This window comes from Carettochelys insculpta, chromosome 22 (assembly GCF_033958435.1).
Source record: "Carettochelys insculpta isolate YL-2023 chromosome 22, ASM3395843v1, whole genome shotgun sequence".
Lineage (NCBI taxonomy): Eukaryota > Metazoa > Chordata > Testudines > Carettochelyidae > Carettochelys > Carettochelys insculpta.
In genome coordinates, this window is record NC_134158.1 from 11,453,058 (window position 1) to 11,476,043 (window position 22,986).

Below are 22,986 nucleotides of genomic sequence, written 5' to 3' on the forward strand. Positions count from 1 at the left end.
CCTTCCTGAACTCTGACCAGTGTGAAAAATCAGGATAGGGTGTGAAGTGATGGGTGCCCTCTATAACTCATTCCCCAACCATCCCTATAAAATCAGAACATCTGGTCCCCCTACTGCTCCCCCAGCTGTGACAACTCCTCTCCCACTTCACTCCTGACCACAGCATCCCAAAGCTCTAATGGAAAAAAACACTCAATGCAGACCTGCAATCTCCTCCCCCTCCAGCCCCTAATTAGATACACTGCCCTTTGGTTCCAAGGGCCAGATGCCTAAGTGAGCAGGAAACATTGGAAAGTCTCTCTCACTCTTCTCTTTTCCAGATTAAACAAACACAGTTCTTTCAATCTTCACTTCTAGGTCACGTTTCGTAGCATTTTAATCGTTTTTGTTGCTCTTCTCTGGACCTTCTCCAATTTGGCCTTCTCTCCTGAAACATGGTGCCCAGAACTAGCCACAGTATTCCATTTGAGGCCTAATCAGCATAGAGTGGAGCAGGAGAATTACTTCTGGTGTCTTGCTTATAACACTGAATACAACCCAGAAATTTTGTTTTGCAGTACTGTCACACTGTGGACTTATACTTAATTTATGGCCCACTATGACCCCCTACACCCTTTCTGCAGTATTCTTTCCTAGGCTACCTCGCTGTTACTCTCCATCCTAGACAGCCATTTATCATTTTTTATGTGTGAAACTGATTATTCCTCCTGACGTGAAATACTTTGCATTTGTACTTATTACATTTAATCCTATTTACCGCAGACCATTTTTCCAGTTTGACCAGATCATTCTGAATTATAATCCTATTCTCCAAAGCACTTGCCACTCCTTTCAGCTTGGTTCCATCCGCATACTCGCTAATCGCACTCTCTGTGACTTAAGCCCTTGTCCTCCTAGTGGCGCATAGGTCATCTACATGTCTTCACTCTGTCTTGAGACAAAACTTCTACTGCGTCCAGGCGTACCCCCATCCTTGTCCTTGTGTCTCAGTAAATATTCTCCATGTTGTCCGAGGTCTTCCTCTTCTGCACTTTCCTTGCAGTTCTATATGAGAGCTTGATAGATGAGGCTGGATGATGGTTTTCTGAGAGTGTGGCCAAGTCATCCCCACTTTCTTCTCGTGGTCCTTGTCCTGCTCTGTTCCAAAGCTCCTCATGTGTGACAAAGACTAGCCATTTGATGCGAGGGGTGTACCTCACGCATCTTCAAAAACAACAAGTCCTGTGGCTTCTTATAGACTAACAGTTATTTTGGAGCATAAGCTTTCATTGGCAAAGACGTGTTTCATCGGATGCATGATTGGGGGTTCCAGACGAGCGTCAGCTATATAGGCTCATGAAAAGGAGGGAGTCCCAGTCAGGAGGAGGGCCAGCGTTGACAAGGTCAGGTCAGTCAGGGAGGATGTGGCCCATCATCAGCTGCTGATGTGGCGCTGTGAACATCAAGAGAGGAGAAACCAGGTCAATTCAGTCAGGGAAGATGTGGCCCATTATCTGTACCTAATGCGGCGGTATGAACATCAAGACAGGAGAAACTGCTTTTGTAATTTGCCAGCCACTCCCAGTCTCTGGTCACTCCTTGGTTGATGGTGTCAAATTTGGAAATGAATTGCAGCTCTGAAGTTTCTCTTTGGAGTCAGTTTTTGATTTGTTGTTGTTGTTGCAGGATGGCTACTTTTAAATCTGTTGCTCAGTGTTCCTGGAGATTGAAGCGTTCTCTTACAGGTTGTTATCTGTTACCATACCTGATTTGCGTAATTTATTCTTTTATGTAGAGAGTGTCCAGATGATTCCAGATGGTTTCTATTAATGCCATTTGGTGGCTGGAATTCTGGAACACAGCAAAGGGTATATTGATCTACCGGTTCTCACAATACTAAGAATGGGAGCTACGTCTGGTAACTGTATGGTAATGATTGACAAACATTGTCATCTTTTTATGCTGTTTTTTCGATGTTGTTATATATTTTCTGTTTTGGACCAAATTTTGCCCTCCAAATTGTTGTAAGTAGATGTGGAACGGTATCTATTTATCAATGTCTGTAGCTTGTGATTTGAAGACTTAGTACACCAGGTCTCACATCCATACAAGAGCACATTCTTCACATTTGTGTTGAATATCTGCAGTTTTGCCTTCATAGATATTATTTGTGAACTCTATATGGGACGAAGTCATGAATGCAGTTGTTGCTTTCCCTATCCTGGCACTGATATCCTTGTCTGTCCTCCAACTCTGTTCATAATATTCTTCAAGTAGGTGAACTGCTCCACATCTTCCAGGTCATCCCCTCCCAGCGTGATGGTGTTGTTAGACTGGTTGACCCTCATTGCCTTGGTCTTTCCTTATGAATGCTCAGTCCAGTCATTGAGGAATTTTTGCCTAGTGTTGTGACCTTTTCTTCAATGCTTTCGTGTTGGTGTGAAAGAAGGGTGACATCATCAGCAAATATCAGAGGGGTAGCCATGTTAGTCTGTATCCTCAAAAACAACGAGATGCATCTGACTAAGTGGGTATTTGCCCTTGCAAGCTAATGCTCCAAAAAATCTGTTAGTCTATAAGGTGCCACAGGACTTCTCAGTGTTTTTGTCATCAGCAAAATCAATGTCCTCTAGCTGTTTGAACAGTGTCCACTGAATGCCCTGTTGATGGCCAGCTCTTGTCCTGCCCTCCCTATGTCATTATCTAAATCATTGATGAAGCTGTTGCTCAGAATTGGTCCCAAAACTGATCCTGGCAGAATCCCACTTGTTTTGCCCTTCCAGTATGACTCTGAACCATTGATAATTATTTTCTGAGAATGGTGTCTGAGGAGTAGCGATGTTAGTTTGTAGCTTCCCAAAAAACAAGCAGTCTTATAGCACCTTAACCAACCAGCAATGCACTCACCTAATATTAGCCCATTTCCATTGCATTTCCCTAGTTTATTGAACAGAAGATCATCCAAGACTATCAAAAGTCTGGGTATACTGAATCTAGGTGTGGCTTCCTGTCCCCTGGCTGATCAAAGGACCCATCCAAACACACAATGTGCCCTAACTGGGCCTGATGAAAGGGTGGCAGGGAGACCAAATATACCAGGGCCTGAGCTCACGAGGTGCCCACCCCCAATCTCTGTAATAGGACAAAATGGGAGAAGACGGAGCTCCAGTGAACATACCATACCAGGGCCACATTTCTCTTGACAGGTCCCTGAATGCACATTTCCCTAATACTGAACACACATTGAGCAGCCCTAAATGCACTCTGTGCCGCTAACAGATGACAAAGAAACACCCTGCCACTCAGTGCACCATCTGCAACAGGCATCACACTACTCTGAATAAGCACAGCTCAATGCACCATACGTCACCCTGACATACAATCCTGGCCACTGTAGATGCATCCCCAAAACATGCCCACCAGGCAAGCTGCTGTTGGACACACTCAGTAATCCATTCCACCCCAGGCACCCTCAAATGTGCACATGAACCTTGCAGGCATACCAGTGCACCCACTCAGACACCAGTGTTCACAGGCACAGGCTCTCTGCAAGAGCCTGGCACTGCCCGAGAAACACCCCCCCACCTCCACTTTGAGAGAGTTCTCCTCCTGACCCACTAATGGCAGGAAGGGGACACACAACACTCCCTCCACTCAGCTGATCTCCACCCAGTGAGAAGCAAAACCACACACTAACTCTTGTCCTGCAAGGCCATTTGCTCCTTCACACAGCCTGCATGCACATTCACCCCAAATACACACTCCTGTCACGCTTCACACATTCACGCTCAGCCTGCACACACATTCACCCCAAATACACACTACTGTCACGCTTCACACATTCACGCTCAGCCTGCACACACATTCACCCCAATACACACTACTGTCACACTTCACACATTCACCCCAAATACACACTCCTTTCACTCTTCACGCATTCACACTCAGCCTGCATGCACACTCACCCCACTTACACACTACTTTCACTCTTCACGCATGCACACTCAGCCTGCACGCACACTTGCTGCACATGCTCCATTTGTGCATTCCCTCTTCATGCAAACTTTCAATCATTTTCAACCCCCCCCCCAACAACACATTCTCACTAGCCTGGAGCATGTTTGTCCACGGGACAGTCACCCTACACATTGGCCCTCATTCTGCACACTCACTTGTTCTGCACAGCCACACACAGGCCCATTACTTCTCTGGACCCTTAGCCTGCTTCCATGGTTATCGCATTCTCCTGTCACACTCTCACTCACCTGATTTGCAAATGGCAGACTGACCCATGTACACTCACACCCACCCTAATCCCATTTACCCTGGCCACACATTCAGTCTGGGCATGCTCAACCTTCTCCTCTATTTGCTCACTCTGCACACACAGTCACTTTGCAGACACAAGTCCCACAGACACTGACCCTCACCCTCCACTCATATGTACTTGCTGCCACACTTGTCTTGCCCTGGTGTCACCATTAAAAGCAGCTGCACTACCCCCAGCAGCCCTACTGTACACTGAAAACAACAGACATCTGTGTGGATGGCTCGCACATAACCCAACCACTGCTGCCCTGGCCTTCCGATTCCTTTTTCCCCCTTCACCCAGATGAATGGATCTGGGATGGTTGGGGGCCCTGGGCAGCTAGGGTCATAGGGCTGAGCCTGGGGCAGGGGCTGTAGGGCAAAGGCCACAGGGCTAAGCCGGGGGTGGGGATCAGAGGCCTGGGGGGCCAAGGGGATGGGGGCCTGGGGCTGAGCCAGGGGCAGGTAAGGGCCTTTGAGATGGGGCCACAGCTGAAATGAGAAGGGAGCAGGCGAGGGCTGTGGGACTGGGGCCCTGGGCTGAGCCGGGGGGCAGGTGAGGGCTGTGGGACTGGGGCCCTGGGCTGAGCCGGGGGCGGAGGACTGGGGGCCAGGGGCTCGGACCGCGGGTCTCAGCCGGGAGCCATGAGGCCGGCTCCCGGGATGCGCGGTACCTGGCTCCGGAGCCCACGTGCCCCGCCCCAGGTTGAGGTGAGCTGAGGGGGGGGCGACGTTTAAAGGGGACGCGGCCGCTCCCTTTTCTGTCGGCCGCACACAGCGCGGCGCCCACCCCCACTGCAGCTGCCGCGCGGCCGCCTTTAAGAGTGGGCAGCGCGCGGGGCCCGGCTGCGAGGCTGGAGCGGCCGCAGCTTCGGCACCGGCAGCACCGGGCGGCGGCGGGGCGCTCGCTGCGGGGCCCGGCGGGGCGGGAGGGAGGCGGCCCCCGCAGGCCTGGCCCGCCGCTGCTGCTGCACCTGCCCTGGGCCCCGGCCCTCTGTTCCCCTTGGTCCCCACCCCCGGGGCCCCGGCCCCCTCCCCCTCCCCTCGCCCCCGCTCTCCTGCCCCCCAAGTCCCCGTGCCGCTGCGTCCCGCTCGCCTGGCCCCACGCCCGGTTCCCTTGTCTTCCCTGCACCCCTCCACGGGAGCCGCGGTCCGTGCTGCCCTGCAGCACCCCGCTCCCCCTCCCCTCACAGCCGGGGGGTCCCCATCTTCCTGGGTTGTCGTCTATCCTTCACCTCCCCTCGTCCATGACTAGCGAGCGGCTGGAGGAACCATGTCCTATGTCCCCTTTCGAGGTAAAGCCTGGGCAGGCTCGGCTGGGGGCTGCAGCCTGGGGGGCGGGCGGCAGGCTCAGTTGGGGGTTGCTGCAGCCTGGCGGGGTGGGGGAACAGGCAAGCTCAGCTGGGGGGCGGGGGGGGCTGCAGCCTGGCGGGGTGGGGGAACAGGCAGGCTCAGCTGGGGGGCGGGGGGCAGGCTCAGCCTGTGGGGGGGAGTGGGTTGCAGCCTGAGGGCTGGGGGAAGAGGTGGGCTTGCCTCAGCTGGGGTGGGTGGGGGCTGCAGCCTGGGGGAAGAGGCAGGCTCAGGTGCAGGGGGCTGCAGCCTGGGGGTGGGGGCTGCAGCTTGGGAGGCTGGGAGAACAGGCAGGCTCAGGTGGAGGGCCCTATGGCTGTGGGGTCAGAGCAGGGAGGGGGCTCCCCTAGAGCAGGACAGGTGGGGGTCACTGGGACAGGTGGGTTAGCAAGGGCTTGATGCACCCCATCTGGGTGGGTGAGGGGACCTGTAGGGTGAGGGCTTTGCTGGAGCTGGGGTGGGTTGGCTGTGGGGCTGGAAGGAGACTGCTGGACTGAGATGTGACAGTGGCCTGTGGGTTTGATGGTGTGGGGGTCTGGAGGGCACTGTGGTCTGTGGGGTATGAGCAATGGAGGGGAGTGGGGTTTGACTGGGAGGAGCAGTGGAATTCAGCACAAAAGGAACTCAGCTGGGGCCTGTGGCTGTGGGTAGCTCCACCTTGAGCCTGGGGGTTTGGGCCTGTGTGTGGGGGGGGGGGGAGGGTCACCTCAAGCCTGGCTGGGAAGTGTGGTTCATCCAGGGCCTGGGCCTCAGGGCTGGGTTAGGGAGAGGAACCTTGGGATGCAGCTTGAGGCCTGTGGAATTTACATGGGCCCTGGGTGGCAGGGGCCAATCTGAGAGAATGAAGGGCTTTCCTCAAGGGGCTGCTCCATGACGAGGGGTGGGGAGTTTGCCCTGTGGGACACAGAACAGAGTGCTGGCAGTTGCCTGAGGAGCAGTGGGGGTATGCGGGAGTGTCCAGTGCCTAGTGCAGGAGGTGGCAGCATTGGGGTGGGCTCTGGGCTCAGTACACTCCAGGGGTTGTGTTGATGGCAGGAAGTGGAGGAGACAGGAGGGTGCCCCAGGACTTGTGGGGTTCATGGAGTCTGTGGGGAAGGGCCAAAGGAGGATGGCACAGGGCTTGGGTGCAAGGAAGAGTGGATGCTGAGGGGAACATGGTGAGGTGTTCACACTGCAGTTCCTGGGGGCTTGGAGAGCCCATTGGGGGTGGGGCACATGAGGGTCAGGTTCACTTGGGACAGGGGAGATGTGTGGGGGTTCTTCATGTGTTGGCATGTTGCAAGGTGGTTGTATCTGTGGGCTCCCCAGAAACTGGGGGTGGTGTGCACGTGTAGTTCCATAGGGGGCTGGGGAGACTTCTGGGGACTGGGAATGTCTGGGGTTGGAAGTGAAAGGGGGGGTGCCGGGGCAGTGGTGGGGGCCTTTGAAGGAGGGATTATGTGGGTTGATGGGTGGTTGGTAGCGGGGCAAGAGATGCGCCTGGGGGGATGTGGGGAGACAGATGCTGGGCAAACCTGGCTAGCTGTTGCCATCTGGGTCAGGGGTAGTAGAGTAACAGGGGAGTCATTGCCTGAGGCATGGGGTTTGGTGATGGGGATAATTGCCCAGAGCCTGTGGGCGAAATTAAGGATCGGGGCAGAAGAGGCCTGTGGAGCTCCTTGTTTAGGCTTGTGGGCTGTAGGAATCTGAAGCGGGTCAGGGATCAATAGAGGGTAACAGTGTTCCTTACTCATGTCTAGAGGTCTCTTTCTAGGGGGCTGTGGGGCAGGGAGTCTCTAGGAGTTTGGGCCAGTAGAGGGCAGTGCAATTGCAAGGTGGTGGGGTACAGCCCAGGCCTGTGGGGTAGTGGAGTTGCTAGTGGATGGGATTGGTAGTAGGGGGCGGAGAGGGCACTGCTCAGGCCTGTGTGGTTGCTGGGGGCTGGGAGATGTAGGGCTCCTTGCCCAGGCCTGTGGGGGCAGGAGGAGGAAGGGACCTGTCCTGGGTGAGGTAACAACAATGGTACCAGTAGCAGGACTAAGACCACCTGCTTCTGTTGCTTGGTTGTGGAGGAAGTATCTTGGGGATGGATCCATGGTGTCTGCTTGGCCCCTAATGTTTTGGGGGGGCCTTGAGGGTTGCTGTCTGCAGCTTGCCTCCTCCCCTGACTTTTGATGTGAGGCTGATGTGATCCCCAGGAGACCGGAGTGACCCACTTTCCTAGTCACTGGCCCAGAAAGGATATGGGGGATGGTGTCACACCACTCATGGTGTCATATGTATGGTTCCCCCAGAACCCCTCTGCACTCTGATGCCAGGGTCCAAACACTCCCTCCTGTCCATGTTCTTGACTTGTGGCCCGAGGGGGTGTTGCATCATTTGAGCCCCAGTGCACGATGCTTCTCCCCATTGTGGGCTGTATCCTGGCATCTCACTGTGGTGGTGCTCTGATGTGACCCCCTTCCAAGCCCTGGGCCCCCCCCATCAGTGCTGGCCCCAATGTGGGGCCAGGGATACAGTGCTGCAAGGTCTGGTTGGGGGGTACTGGGAGGACACTGTGGGCATGCACTGTGCTGAGGGATGAGGGCTCCCCTATGGGAGGTTGCGGACTCCCATCTCAACTGCCCCATAATTGATTATGCTAATTTATGGTGGCCCCAAAATAAGAATATTAATGAGGGACTAAACCAAGTGCCATGGACACTAGTTAACAGGGCCTTGAAACACAAAAGTGCCATCCTTGTTGGCAGCCATACCATCCTGGCTGCCCACAGCACCCCCAGCTGGGTGAGGCCAGGGCTGGACGAGCTGGGAGCTCCCTGTAGAGCCAGTCCCCTCCCCTGCCCTGCCCCCACAGCACCCCCAGCTGGGTGAGGCCAGGGCTGCACTAGCTGAGAGCTCCCTGCACAGCCAGTGCCCTGCCTTGTCCTGCCCCCACAGCACCCCCTGCTGGGCGAGGCCAGGGCTGGACGAGCTGGGAGATCCCTGTAGAGCCAGTCCCTTCCCCTGCCCTGCCCCCACAGCACCCCCTGCTGGGTGAGGCCAGGGTGCAGTAGCTGGGAGCTCCCTGCACAGCCAGTGTCCTGCCTTGTCCTGCCCCCACAGCACCCCCTGCTGGGCGAGGCCAGGGCTGCACTAGCTGGGAGCTCCCTGCACAGCCAGTGTCCTGCCTTGTCCTGCCCCCACAGCACCCCCTGCTGGGTGAGGCCAGGGTTGCAGTAGCTGGGAGGTCCCTGCACAGCCAGTGCCCTGCCCTGTCCTGCCCCCACAGCACCCCCTGCTGGGTGAGGCCAGGGTTGCAGTAGCTGGGAGCTCCCTGCACAACCAATGCCCTGCCCTGTCCTGCCCCCACAGCACCCCCTGCTGGGTGAGGCCAGGGTTGCAGTAGCTGGGAGGTGCCTGCATAGCCAGTGCCCTGCGCTTTCCTGCCCCCACAGCACCCCCTGCTGGGTGAGGCCAGGGTGCAGTAGCTGGGAGCTCCCTGCACAGCCAATGCCCTGTGCTGTCCTGCCCCCACAGCACCCCCTGCTGGGCGAGGCCAGGGCTGCACTAGCTGGGAGCTCCCTGCACAGCCAGTGTCCTGCCTTGTCCTGCCCCCACAGCACCCCCTGCTGGGTGAGGCCAGGGTTGCAGTAGCTGGGAGCTCCCTGCACAGCCAATGCCCTGCCCTGTCCTGCCCCCACAGCACCCCCTGCTGAGTGAGGCCAGGGTTGCAGTAGCTGGGAGCTCCCTGCACAGCCAGTGCCCTGCCCTGTCCTGCCCCCACAGCACCCCCTGCTGAGTGAGGCCAGGGTTGCAGTAGCTGGGAGCTCCCTGCACAGCCAGTGCCCTGCCCTGTCCTGCCCCCACAGCACCCCCTGCTGAGTGAGGCCAGGGTGCAGTAGCTGGGAGCTTGACCTACAGTCAGCAACTTGCACTACCTCCCACAGCATCTGCTGCTGGGAGAGGCTGGGGCTGGCGTAGCTGGAGGCACTCCTCTGTTTTGGGGCTGAAATACCCCCCCACAGTCTCTTCTCTGCTCTCAGTGTGTGGAGGTGGCAGGATGCAGTTGCTAGGTAACCCCATTGGAGGATGCTCCCTCCTTCCTCCCATCCCAAGAGTCAGGGGACTGTCATGAATTGAATCCCAGAGCATGGCAATGTTGTGAGTGGCAGGTGGTGCTGGGGGTACACTCTGGGTCCCATCTCTCTTTAGGGGTAGGACATCCTCTCCCCAGTGAAGTCTGGGGAGGGACCTATTGCTGGTAGTAGAAGAAGGGGCAGGGAAAGGGCCTGTAGCTGTATATTGTGGGGGAGGGGTATCTCTTCCTCTCTGCCAGGCTGAATCCCCCTACCCCATGCTGTCACTTTGCACCACTGCCCTCCAGGCTACCTGCAGTCTGAAGGGACAATCACACCACCCCAGCACCCACCCTGTGATGCCAGGGCTGGGAGGGACTGCATGAGGGTGTCTAAGGGGTCCAGTGCTGAGTGAGCCCCTACCCCAGGATGGAGGCACACCCAGGATGCTTGGCCTAACAAGGAAGCCAGGTTTTAGGAATAGCTAAGTCCTTGGGATACTTGGCTATTCTATGCAAATGATGTGATGTGATTTGCAGGCAGGTCAGTTGAAGCAAGGAGTGAGTGTACATTTACATATAATTTGCATGTCACTGTAATACCCGGCTTTGAGTGGGTTCAGCATTGGAGAATCAAACTCTGCCTCTCTGCAGTGCTAGGCGCTACACAGCTGTCTTCCAGCTGATTGGGGACTGGGATTGTGGGGCAAAGCTTAGCCCCAGTAGGCACTAAAGAGGAGGGCCACTCTGCCTTGGTCTCGCCTCAAGGCTGAGCATCAAATCCCTTCCCCTCCCTAGTTCCTCTGCAGAGCCACTTCTCAGGAAATTGAGGCCTGACTCCAAGCTGGGCTTCTGCTTTCTGGACACACCCAGGCCTGCCTCCAAAAGAGGCTCTGCCAGGGAGTGCCCTCTAGTGCACCTTAACCAAAACCTGCACATCCCTGGAAACACTAAGGCAAGAATTTGTCTCCTGCACCGCAGCATCAGTGGTTATCATGACATCCTCCTATGGACATGGGTATGGGCTTGATTGTCTCCCCCCGCCCATTCATTCACAAACCCTAGTCCTCTGCCTACCTTGAAAGGAGGAGTGGTCGTCTTGTCAAGTCCAGCATTGGGAGTGGAGAGGTAGCCAGGATTCACATAAGCCATACAACCTTCCCACAGTCCCATGTGTAAACACAGTATGACAAGGTCCAGAATGTTGTCTGTGTATGCTGTTCCTGCCTCTCATCCTACTCGACATGAACCACTGACAGGAGCTGGCCCCACAACCTGGTAACTCCATAACATGGACCTCTCCCACAGTGCTGAAGGATTTATTGGCAGCATTAGTAGATTATTAGCATCTATGTGACCAGCTGTGGAGGAGGATGTGGCAGACACTTTACTGGAAGTTTGCACAACAATTATCAAGCTAGCAGCAGGAAGTTTTGAGACAGGACCCCCGACTCTTCTGCCCAGCTGTGGGAGAGGAGCGGAATCTCAAGGTTGGAGCAGGGAGGCTGGGAGCAAGAACTCCTGGGTTCTCCCCTTGGCTTTGGAAGGGAAGGGAAGGGAAGGGAAGTGTGGTGGGTTGCTGAGATGTGGAGAGGAGTCAGCCTATGGGAAGGAATACTGCTCTTATGTGCTGTTTTGAGGGGGAGTTCCCCCATCCCATGTGATGCTGGCAGGCCTATGGCACCCCTGTGTTCATTTGGAGATGGGGATGCAGAGGGGTGACTTCAGTAGCCTGCTATGCCCAGCTATGTCCACTGGGTGGCACTACTGTGCTGCAAAAGCCCTTTCCACCTCTCCTTGCAAACCCTCTGCCCCCACATCTGCTGGAGTGGGGTCAGGCCCCTGGCCCGGCTTGTGGGTTGGAGAGGTTATATGCTGCATGAGGGGCTGGACTCCCCCAGCTCTGTTTGCTTCCCCTCAGGCTTGGGATGGCTTGCTTGCCATGGGAGGGTTCCTCTGCTCCTCATAGGTTTGAAGGCCTCATCTCCTGCTTTGGAGCATGGGATCAAAGAGTTTCCAGTGGAGCTGTGGCTTGCTGCCAGGGCACCCCCAGAATGCCAGGTGGGATGAGCACCCTTATTTGTGTGGTGCCATATGGACGTGCCTCTCGGGCTACTCATGGCCTGGCTTGGCATGTGGGAGAGGAGGTTGTTTGGCTGGCGATAGTAAAAGCCCTGGGATGGGCTTGGTTCTCCCAGGGTCATGTGTTTTAAAGCAGCACAGCCTCTTTCATTGGCTGAGCCAGAGGATGCTGCCTTGGCAGAGGTAAAGTGGGAAATAGTTGAAGAGTAGGCCTGGCCTAAGCAGAGATCTGTTCTGCAACATTTCCAGCTCTGGCAGTGTTAAAGCCCCAGAGCCTGGAGTCATAGGGGTATGCGAGAAGTGGCTTGCACAATGTACAAATCCAACCAGTTTCTGAGCCTTGTGCTTAAAGTCTGACCTATGGCCCCAAGTAATCAGAAATTGGGTGTAGATAAACCAGACCCTGAAGATATAAAGCTAGGAAGATTTTAACATCTCCTGAGTGGTTTTTAAAGTGAGTGAGGTGACCTGTTGTGCCCCAGAACATAGGGTCTGAAAGACCAACACTGGCAATATCCCCACATGGGCTCCCATGATCTTGACCTGTAAAACAAGGAAGTGGGGAGGTGACATTGCCTCTGCAGACAGTGCTGAAGAGACTGGTGCTCAGCACTTCAGCCGGTTCTGGTGCCCTCATGGCTTACAAGAGGCAGAGGACTGGGAGAGGCCGAAGAAGCACTTTGTAAGGCTGGTGAACACCTGACATGGTGAGAGGTTAACCAGGCGATAGCTCTTTAGCTGATCCAAGGAAGAGGATGAAGGTGACTTGACTGCAGGATGTAAGGAACATCATGGGATTAAAACACTGGGTTCTGTAACTTAGCAGAGAAAGGCAGGCAAAGTCACTAGCCGGAAGCAGAAGGCAGATCAATTCCAGTTGGAAAGACGACTAAGGCACTTAATGGGGGAGGGTGGATTAACCTGAGAGCAGCACCTAAGGGAGGCAATGGACACCTTCTGAGGGCGTCCAGCCCTACCTGGGAGATGCTGTAGCTCAGCATCCATTCTGGGGTCAATAGCAGACACTGTTCTCTAGCTCTGCTATGCAAAAACTCCAGGTATTGGACTGCCTGGTCCCTCCTGACCCAGTCTGGCTGGTGAGCCCGCCCTTCCTGTGCTGGGGTGGGGGAGAGAGGCGCACTGGGGCTGGTCGATGGCTTCCCCATCCTGGAGAAGGGTGTGTCCAAGTTTTAGGGATCTTTGGTGTCTTCCTGAGGAGCTTGTTGTTTCCATGGTGTGCTTGGGAGCGTGAGCAGCTGAGGACAAGGAGAGGGCCTCCCTGGGACTGAGTCTGGCCTAAGATGCTTTCCTGGGGTTTGGGAGTGGAGTGGTTCAAGGATGGTGGGAGCTCCTGAGGTCCAGAGGGCTGGGCTGGAAGTGGGGTTTTGGGGAGGGTGCGGGGAGTGGGGCACTTTCCTGAGCTCAGGCAGGAGTGAGACTCGAACAGGTAGTTTCTCACCCTGGCCCTGTGGGTCAGTTCTGCAAGGAGCTGCCAGTCTCTGACGCCCCTCCAATGGTGATGGTGAGTATGGTAATGAGAGATGTGGGGCGGGGTATGTTTGGGGCAAAGGAGGGGGTGTGCTGGAGAGCAGGGCCCATGTGAGGGAGATGGCTGGCTGGAGGGGTGTGCATGCAGTGAGAAAGGGGCACTTGTGAGGATGGAAGGAAGGTTGTGTCTGCCTGGGCAGCCTCCCCAATGGCCTCATTTCTAACCCTCCCCCCAGATGTGCGAGGAGCTCCCCTGCATCGCATGCCCTATATGCACTCTCCCTACGAACGCCCAGGCTGGAATCCCCGGTTCTGCATTATCTCGGGAAACCAGCTGCTTATGCTAGATGAGGATGAGGTGAGACTGTGGGGCTGGAGCAGGTTGTATGCCTGAGGGGGCATGTGGAGTTTGCAGGGAGGCCCTGGGAGATCCTGACCCACCCAGGGCAGTGAGCTCTGCTTTCTACCATAGAGTCCCTCCAAGCACAGAGAGAATCCCTGTGTCCTGTCAGCCAGGGCTGAGACTTCCCTCCTGGGCCTAGACCTGCCTCAGCCAAGAGGTCTCCACAGCTCTGAGCATGGGCTGAGCTCCTCTGGGGATGGACTGCAGGCCTGATGCTGGGTGCTCTGGAGCCTGGATCCCCTGAGGTCATATGGCACCCTATCCTCCCCCCACCACCACGGGATAAATCTACACCTGGACGGCTTCAGGGAAGAGAGTCATTGATCTCTGCCCTCTTACCCTGACTGATAGCTGGGGCCCCTGGGATGCTGGGAGACTGGAATGGGGTAGTACTAACTGCCATCTCTCTATCCCCCATCCCAGATACACCCATTGCTGATGAGGGAACGGCGGAGTGAACCCTGCCGGACCAAGCTGCTGCGCCGCACGGTCAGCGTCCCTGTGGAGGGGCGGCCCCACCCTGAGCACGGTAGGCAGGTGGCAGAGGCTGGAGGGTGCGGGCCCTGCTGGGGTGTGGCCATGGAGGTTGGGGGGGGGGTCCCACCTGTGGTGGGTAGCTGAAGTTTGGAAGGGGTGCAGCAGGGTGTGACTAGCCAGCACCTTCTGGGGCTGAACCCATTTGACCCCACAGGAACATGTTTCCTTCTAGCACCCAGTTCCAAGTCGATCCTACTTGTCCTCTCCAGATCCCACAGGAACATGCCCCAGGTACCCAGTTCCTGTGCAAATGCAGAAGTAAGTGCTCACTCCCTTAGACAGGTGCTCCTCAAATAGATCCCACAGGGGTTTGCCTCATCATGCCGCCATATCCCACAGATGCACACTCCCGGGTACTTACTCACTCCAGTTGTTTCCACAGCAAATGTCATCTGGATCCCACAGAAACGGTCACTTTGTAGTGTCACCCCCTCATCCCCCAGTGCCTGGTCCCCTGAGATCCCACAGGCACATGTGCCTTGAAGTCCCCCATCCCTCCAAGGTACCACATGAGTTCCACTTGATCCCATAGCCACCATACTCTGTGGTGTCTGATCCTCTCTGTACCTGGCATACACGAGATTTTGCTGAGAGGTCTCCCATGGCACCCAATGGTCCTAAGACTGCAGATACGCAGCCCAACTGGATCCCATCATGATGGGCTGCACAGCGGCAACTGTTCCCATCAAGGAACGTTCGTGCCCTGTAGACCAGGGTGAAAGTAACTTCCGTTTCTTACAGGTACTGTCTTATTGCAACCCCCCACAGGGTTGCTGGGATTGGGGGGTGGGGGGAGGAGACTTGGGCAGGAACTAGAAGGGGGGTGGGTCTGTGCGGGATTGGAGGGGCTGTGTGAGAGTCAGGACAGGAGCACGGGGCTGGAGAGGGGTGCTGTGTAGGAGCCAGAGCAGGGAGGTGAGTGGGTGTGTAGGGAGAGTGATGATGTGCAAGAGCCACGACGGGGCTGTTGGTCTGTGGGCAAGCTAAGGTCAGAGAGCCACTAAAGCCAGCTGCTGTGTCCCAGGGCAGCAGGGACCCTGCTGCCTGAGTGCTGTCCCTCCCTAAATGCTGCCTGGGGAACACTGGCTTACTCTCACCTTTGCTAGAGATTCAGAGGTGAAGTGTGTCCATAGTGCCTGAAGACCAGTAGATCTTGTGGGACATGAGCCATGGTGCCTGGTCCCCAGGGAATTTCAGTGAAACAAACTTCCTAGATCCCCAGCCTCAGAAGATTCTGTGAGGAAGAAAAATCACTTTAAGATCTAACAGCAGAACCTTGATGGATCCAGTAATTCAAAGGCTCCACAACACTTGGTGCACAGCAAATCGCCCACATTCCTGGTAGGCCCTAGATTATGTCCCCTGCTGTGGAACCTGGCCCCATGGCGAAATTTTAGTTTGAGATGATGATTTCTTCAATTTGAAAATGGTATGTGCTCCTGTGTGTCTTCAAACAGCCCTGTCTGAATATTCCTCACTCTGCTCTGGAGGGTCCCAGGTTCTGTTCCATGGACTGGGGAGGGAAGCAGGGACAAGTGGGATACAGTGGGTGGGGTGGGGGCTGTAAGCCCCAGAACTTTTGGGTTCTATCCCCCAATTCTGCCAGGGAGTCATTGTCACTGTGTCTCTCTTCACCAGTAAGCCAGTGGCTCTTGGCCCTGACTGGATGGAGCTCCTGCTCTCGGAACAAGGTAGCTTTGTGATGGGACAGCTGTGGGGAGTGGGAGACAGTGAGTCAGGTCCTCCCCGTCCATACTCGTTCTAACCCAGTGTCTTCTCCCAAGTGAACCTGGCTACTTCCCATGCTCCCAGAATGCACTTCCCAGGGCCATATGGCACCCCCACAGAGATACTGTTCCTTCCTTTCCCATGCTTCAGGCTGTGCTATTCACCTGTATGGGGGGCCGGGGGTGGTGGTGTGCAGCTGGGGAAGGGGTTCTGGCTGGTATTGGGGGCTGTGTGTGTGGGGGGGCCTCTGTGGGAACAAGGCAGTGGTGTGGCATAGTATGGGGGGGTTGGGGGATGGTGCTGGCTGTTGTGGGAAGGGAAATGGGGATTCCTATGTGGAAGGGAAATGAGGGTGCCAGTTTGGGGAGCAGGTGCTGGCTGTTATAGGAGAAGAAATGGGGGTGTGTGAGGGGATGAGAGAGGGAGTGCTGGCTGGTGTGGGGGATCTCTATGGGATGTTGGCACACTTGAGGTTGGGGAGGTCTGGCTGGGAAGAGTGAGGGGGTGTCAGCCAGCATGGGATGGATTGGGGGTGTGTGTGTCATACTGTGGAGGTTGTGGTTGTTATGGGAGGATTGGGGTCTCTGTCCATTTTTGCAGCCTGCTGGATTGCACTGTCTCCGCACCCCCCCGCCCATGCTGCCTGGTGCCATGCCAAGGAGGCAAGAACTATCCCATAATAACCAGCTTGACTGAGTTGCAGCACGCACGGGTGCTTGGCTACAGTTGCTAGGGGAACCCCTTTGACAGAAATGCTGGCCTGTGGTTCTGTGATATTCCCTGCCTCTGGGTGGGGTTGGTGGGTACCAAGCTGCAGGGTTCCTTCCCAGAGGTGGGGCTGGAACCTGTAATCCTGGCTCCCAACCCTACTCCCCTCCCAGAGCTGAGGATGGAACCCAGGCATCCTGGCTCCCAGCCCCCACCCCCAGCACTTCCACTCTAACACAATAGACCCCAGTCCCATATCCCCCCCAGCCCCAAGCTGGGGATGGAACTGAGGGGTCCTGTCTCCCAGCACACCCCTGCCCCATCTCTAGACCCTATAGCCCTTTAGAGCCTGGAGTAGTCAGGCTGGTGTCCTGTGCCTACCTTCCTGACTCCTCAGCCCCCCCCCCCAACCTCCACAGCCCAAGGCTGGGGCCCCCTGAGTCCCACGAGGACTGACATGCCCCCTTCCCCCTTTCCTCTCTGCGTTTAAAAAAAGAATTTTGTCTCCCTGAGAAGTTGGCTTAAAAGGTTTCCATGGAAACCCCAAGGAGAGATGAAGGGAGGTGACGCAGCGTCGCTGCCGTGGGGATGATACAGCCCCAGCACCCATCTGGGACCGTGCAGTGCAGCGCCCCCTGCTGTGCCCTTTTGGGGCTGTGCAGCATTTGCCCCACTGTCTGCTGCACAGTGCCCTCTGGTGCTGCACAGGGTTCAGCGCTGACAGGGAGACCAACCCCTGCTGGTTCCTTGCAGTGTTGCTGGGATCACTTCCGTCCAGGCAGTGATGCTGCTAACTCTAGTGTGGAACCTCTTGGAGCTCTTGGGCTGAGGTATGTATGGCTGGCTTGGCCCTTTCTTTGGGGTTGCTCATCTGCTCCAATCTGCCTTCCATTCTTAAGGCTGATTCTCCCCTAATCCTCTACTGCCTGCCCTCTGCCTTCCTTCTCTCCAGGGTCCACAGGCCATGCTGTGCGCACCAGTGAGCTGCCTTACATGGGGATTGGTAGGGGAGAGTTAGGGTGAAGGCAGGGGGAAGGGATTTGGGGTGAGGTATGACAGAGGGGCTAGGGAGCAGGACTCAGGTGGATAAGGGTAGGCAGTAAGGAGTAAGTGTGTTTTAAGGTTAGGAGGGTAAAAGTAGGGGTTAGGCTAGGCCTGAGGAATATCCCCTGCAGGAAGGGGATTGGATTATGTAGGTGTGGATCTAGGCGTTAAGGTTGCGGGGGGAAGGGTGATGTTTCGGGCAGGCTAGAGATTTGGATTAATTGGTAACATTTGCCAGGTTAGTTGAACTGAAGCTGATGAAGGCAGTAATGAATTCTGAGGCAGAAGCTGAACATGTGTGACCTTTGCCTCGAAGGAATTGTGATGGGGGAGTGTTTGCCCTAAGGCCATGTCTGCAGGTGAGGTTGCATATGCCTCTGTAGCCTAGTTTCAGAAGTTAGTACATTAGCCAATCCTAAACCTCTGCTTTGACAGCAAAAAAGATGTGTTGTTAACCTGAGTGCACTGGGGTAAAGTATCAGTGAAGACCCAGGCCCTTGGCTTTTCACATGGGTCTCAGTGTGTGTTCAACCCTGGCACTCTGGCAATTTGAGCTTAACCTGCAGTTCTGAAATCCCTTTAAACCCTGAGTTGCCCAGTCTGGTATTGTTCTGTCCTGGCCTAGCTAATTTAATAAAACTGCTGCTTGTTTTTATTTTTTTCTCCAGTATGCATGTATCTTGTTACATATGTCCGCATTTACAGACTGAAACTGCACTTGTCCTGTTGACACTAACATTTTCACCTGGCTGGAGAGAACCTTTTGGCCTGAGTTTGTGGTTACAGGCAGAGACTTTTCCAACATGTTAGTTATTAGCCAATACCTGCTCTCTCCTACCCTGGATAGGCTGGCATGGTAGATTAGTTTGAGTTCATAGCAGTTTTCTCCAAGGGAAGATGCACCCAGGGTGTGAGGGTGCTGGGCTGACCAGGTCTGGTTGTTCCAGCCCAGTGAAAAGTACCCAGGCCTTGCTCCTGCTAGGATCCTACAAAGAGAAAGCGGGATGTAAACCCACCCCTTGTGCGGAGAGAACACTTGGCCTACTGGAGTGGCTTTTACATTGGGTTAGTGAAGCCAGTGCTGCTTTGGTTGTGTGGCTGCTTCTGTGGTGTTAACCATGGGTTTGTAGCAGTTTAGTTTGTGGTTCAAAACCATACTTCTGGAGGCAGTTGGAAAGCATTGCTAGGCTTTCCATACCCACAGCAGCAGGAGCTTCGCTGAAGCAATGTGAAGTACCCTGGAGAATTTTTGGGGGGCCCTGAGGAGTTTGGAGCTGGGTCAAGGGGGGGAAGGGTCCCAGGCTGGAGTGGAGCTATAGGTTATCACTAGAGGAGGGGATGGGCTTAAGGCTGGGATGATTTAGTGATGTGGGGTGTGGTTTGTGGGGTGAGGAGTTGGGCCAGGATGCAGACAGCTGAGGGCATGTGTGGGGTAGGGACAAAGCAGATGTGGAATCCCCTTGGATTCACCCAGGAAACAGCTGGGATGTCCTTCCTGCATCTCTACCCCAACCCCTCCACAGATCTACTTACAGACTTTTGTGACCCCCATCACCAGGCTCCCTCAACTTCCCACTACTACTGTCCAAGATGTCCCACTGAATGCACCTGTGGTTCCCCCCATCTCTTGACCGCCTTTCCTCAACCAGCTCCTTCCCTGTTAAATGCACCCATGTTCCCCTCTGCTGCCCTATAGCTCTGTCCTCCTCCATTGTCATGCTACCCTCCCCAGTTTCACTTGCCTGGTCTGCCAGAGCTCCGGCCACCTTTCGTGCCCTGCCGTCCTAGCCCTTAGTCTGTTCCTTTGGTGTAATGGGGCATGTCCCAAGCTGCTGGGGTGGGGGGCGTGATTTGAGCAGGGATATGTTGGAAAGGGGTTGGCTGCAGGCTGTTGTCAAGGGGCTGGTGTGTGTGTGTGTGTGTGTGTGTGTGTGTGTGTGTGCATGTGGGTGCATGGTGGGAGGAGGGGCCCTGCCTTGTCTGAGGGAAGGGAGTGGGGGGGGCAGCTGTGTGGGGGGGGAATGTGAGAGGGAAGGGTCTGCTGGGGCTTCTGAGCTGGGGGCTGGGTGGGGGAGATGACAGCCTGCAGTGACAGCAACAGGGGAAGATGAGGGGAGCAGAGGCCTGTGGGGGCCACTGGTTGTGGGGTGCAGTGATAGTAGCAGGGGAAGATTGGGGGGGGAGGAGCAGAGACCTGGGGGGAGCACTGGGTGGGGGGTGCAGTGGGAGCAGCAGGGGAAGATGAGGGGAGCACTGGGTGGGAGGGTGCAGTGGGAGCAGCAGGGGAAGATGAGGGGAGCAGAGGCCTGTGGGGGGAGGGGCTGGGTGGGGGGTGCAGTGGGAGCAGCAGGGGAAGATGAGGGGGAGCAGAGGCCTGCAGGGGGGCACTGGGTGGGGGTGCAGTGACAGCAGCAGGGGAAGATGGGGAAGCAGAGGGCCGGTGGGGGTCTGTTTGGGGGAGCAGCAGGGGAAGATGGGGAAGCAGAGGCCTGCGGGGGGAGCAGTAGGGGAAGATGGGGAGAAGCAGAGGCCTGCAGGGGGCACTGGGTGGGGGGTGCGGGGGGAGCAGCAAGGGAAAAGGGGAAGCAGAGGGCCTGTGGGGGTAGCAGGGGCCTGTGCGGGGCACTGGGTGGGGGGTGTGGGGGAGCAGAGGCCTGCGGGGGGAGGGTAGGATGCGGTGGGGCGGTAGGATGCGGGGGTCTGGGGTGGGGCTGCGTGTGGAGTCGGACTGGACTGGACTGGGGGGCCGCGGGCGGGGCGGGGGTGAGGGGCGGGGCGGGCGCGTGGGCGGTGCGCGCGGGGCGGAGTAGGGGCGGCGGGAGCCCCCCGGCCCCGCAGGGGTTAAGCGGCGCGCGGGCCGGCTGCGCGTCTCCTAGCAACCGCGCGGCGTGCGGGCTGGGGGAGGCGGCCGGGCCGGAGCCGCCCAGCCGCGCGCGCGCCGCCGCCGCTGCTGCGGAGGTGCCGGGGCCCGGGCATGGGGCGCTAGCAGCCGGGCCCCCGCCACCCGCGCCGCAGCCATGGGGCTGGGGCCGGCCCGCCGCGGCGCCGCTTAGGGGCGCGGGGCCCAGGTGAGCGGCGCGCGCGGGTGGCGCGTAGGAGGCGGGGGCGAGCGGCTGCGTGTGCAAGGGCGCGTGTGCAACGGTGTTAGCGTGTCAACATGAGGTGTGTCACTGCTCGGGGTTGTGCATGTCAGCCTTGTGTGAGAGTGCCAGGGTGTGCGTGGGATGTACGTGTGGCAGCTGGAGAAAGTGCTGCAATTGTGTCTGTGTGCAAGGGGGGGCTTGAGTGTGATTGTCAGAGTGTGTGTGGCCAGGCAGTGTATGTGTGCAGCCATGTTGGCATGTGCAAGACCATGTAATTGTGGCTGTCAGCGTATGCATATGTCAGTGCATGTGTGTGATAGCCACTCAGTGTGTGTTACTTTGTAGGGTTCTGTGCGTGTGCACGCTTTTGTCTGGATGTGTTTGGAGGGTTGTGTGTTTTTTAAGTACATGCTGGTGAGCATATATGGGGCTGAGTGTGCATGCATGAATGTGTGACCATTTCAGTATGTATTCAAAGTATGTGTGTTTCTATCTGTGGGCTGGTAAAATTGTCTGTCTCTGTATCTCTGTGTGGGTGTGTGTAGGGTTGTGTACCACTGGCTGTCAATGTGTTTGTGCGTCTCCATGTGCAATTGTATGTCAGTAGGATTATGTCTGTGTGTGACTGTGTCCTCCCTGTAATAGCATGCTAATGTGTGCAATTGTGTTGCTGTGTTTTTGCTTATTCCCCTCCCTCTGTGTGTGTGTGGGGGGGGGGGGGCCCGGGGGACTCATCCCATTCACATTTCCTTTCTGCTTCTGGCTTCACTGAAGTGGCAGCTCTGCTGCTCCAGTGTGTATGTGTGTCCATGTGCATAGGGTATATGTGTTTAAATGTATCTTGCATGTGTGTCTGTTAGTGTGTGGGGGGGGGTATACAGTTGTGTGTGGTTAGAGCTATGCCTCTACTTGTGTGTGTGCATGCATGCACGTGTGCACAAGATGTACAGAGCTGTGTCTCTGTGTGTGGTTTGTAGAGGGTTGTGGGGATTCCTTTTTCCATAGGGTTGTGTGCCTGGCTTTAGCTATGTGTTGGTGTATAGGTCTGGGATGGGGTTGTGTATGATGTGGCTTTGTGTCTGGGTGTAGCTGCTGCAATGTGGGATGAGGGCTGGAGCAGCTCACATGTCCAGAGGTGATGTAGTGCTGCTGGACATAGGGTGGCACATGCAGGGCTGTGGGTTCCATAGGACTCTGCCTGGGAGTTTGGCCTCTTCCCCAGGAGCAGCAGCTGTTCTGGTGGGAAGGAGTTTGCAGTGCCCTCCCTTACTGTGGCTGTTGTCCCCACTGCCCCATGCGTTTCAGGTTGTCTGGGAGTGGGGGGAGAGGCAGTGCCAAGGTAGGGGGTCACTCTTCCCTGACTGGTTTTTCTGTTTGGGAGTGAGCTTTTGTTTACTGTTCCAGCTGTGTCATGTTGCTGTTGAGCATCTTTTATGTTCAGACCCAGAGGTGTCTGCATTTTGAGGTGTGCCTGTATGCCCAGCCCCAGAGCTCCACCCCACAGGCAGCTGCATCCCTATGTTGAGTATGGAATATGTAGCAGAACTGAGGAGGGAGGCTGTGGATGTACCTGGCCACAGTGTCTGGGCTGCCAGGCCAGTTGTCAGGGATCTGGACTGGGGAGATGGAGCATGTACCTAGGGTGGGGCTGTTCTGTGGGTTAGGGTTGCTTGTCCTGGAGCTTGTTGGGTGGGATTGGAGCTGCCTGCAGGGGTGTGTTTGTAGAGTGTGGCTCAGAGACGGGGAACCCCCCAGCATAGCTCACTTTGCCCAGTCCTGGCTCATCCCCAGACCTTCCACTCACTTCTCCAGGGTTCTGTGTTAGTGTCCCCAAGCTGGCTGCTGCAGACTCAGGCAGCTGCAGTTTGGGGGAGGAGAAAGGGGGCTGTCAGTTAGGTTGTACCCCCATGCAGCTCTGAGTTGGGGGCAACTCGGGTCTGTAGTCTCAGCCCAAGTGATGGGCTGAGGATGCATCTCTGAGGGATGTCCTTTCCCTGCTGCCTTCTACTCCTTCCCAACCTCAAGTCACCTCTGTTCTCTGCCTCACCCCATATGACCTCTGATCCCCCTTGGGATTTGCTGTGTCTTCTCCATGAGGTGTTCCAAAGTCTTCTGGGGCTTGCGCAGTGCAGAAGTAGTGCTAAGATGCTGTTTCCCCAGCTCACAGGGGCTCACACTCCTTAACTCTGCCCTTACCTTGCTAGAATGGGGAGCCCCATGCAGAGCCTGCTGGAACCGGC

The 22,986-nt window shown here is 56.2% G+C and overlaps 1 protein-coding gene across 5 annotated transcripts in view; it reads left to right on the forward strand.

Moving 5' to 3' along the window:
• The first annotated feature begins 5,140 nt into the window (after positions 1 to 5,140).
• The window catches only part of SYNGAP1 (synaptic Ras GTPase activating protein 1), a 59,134-nt gene continuing 41,288 nt past the window's right edge, over positions 5,141 to 22,986 (forward strand). For 4 of the 5 annotated variants that reach the window (XR_012648475.1, XM_075016409.1, XM_075016410.1 and 1 more), the window contains exons 1-3: positions 5,141 to 5,582; positions 13,480 to 13,601; positions 14,070 to 14,175. Coding sequence is in view for 3 of the 5 variants with exons in the window: in XM_075016409.1 (XP_074872510.1) it covers positions 5,561 to 5,582; positions 13,480 to 13,601; positions 14,070 to 14,175 (250 nt within the window). In the remaining 2 variants the exon portion in view is untranslated. Of the gene's footprint in view, positions 5,583 to 13,479; positions 13,602 to 14,069; positions 14,176 to 20,617; positions 20,732 to 22,986 lie in introns of those variants that run through there. The other variant, XM_075016412.1, reaches the window with a different exon arrangement.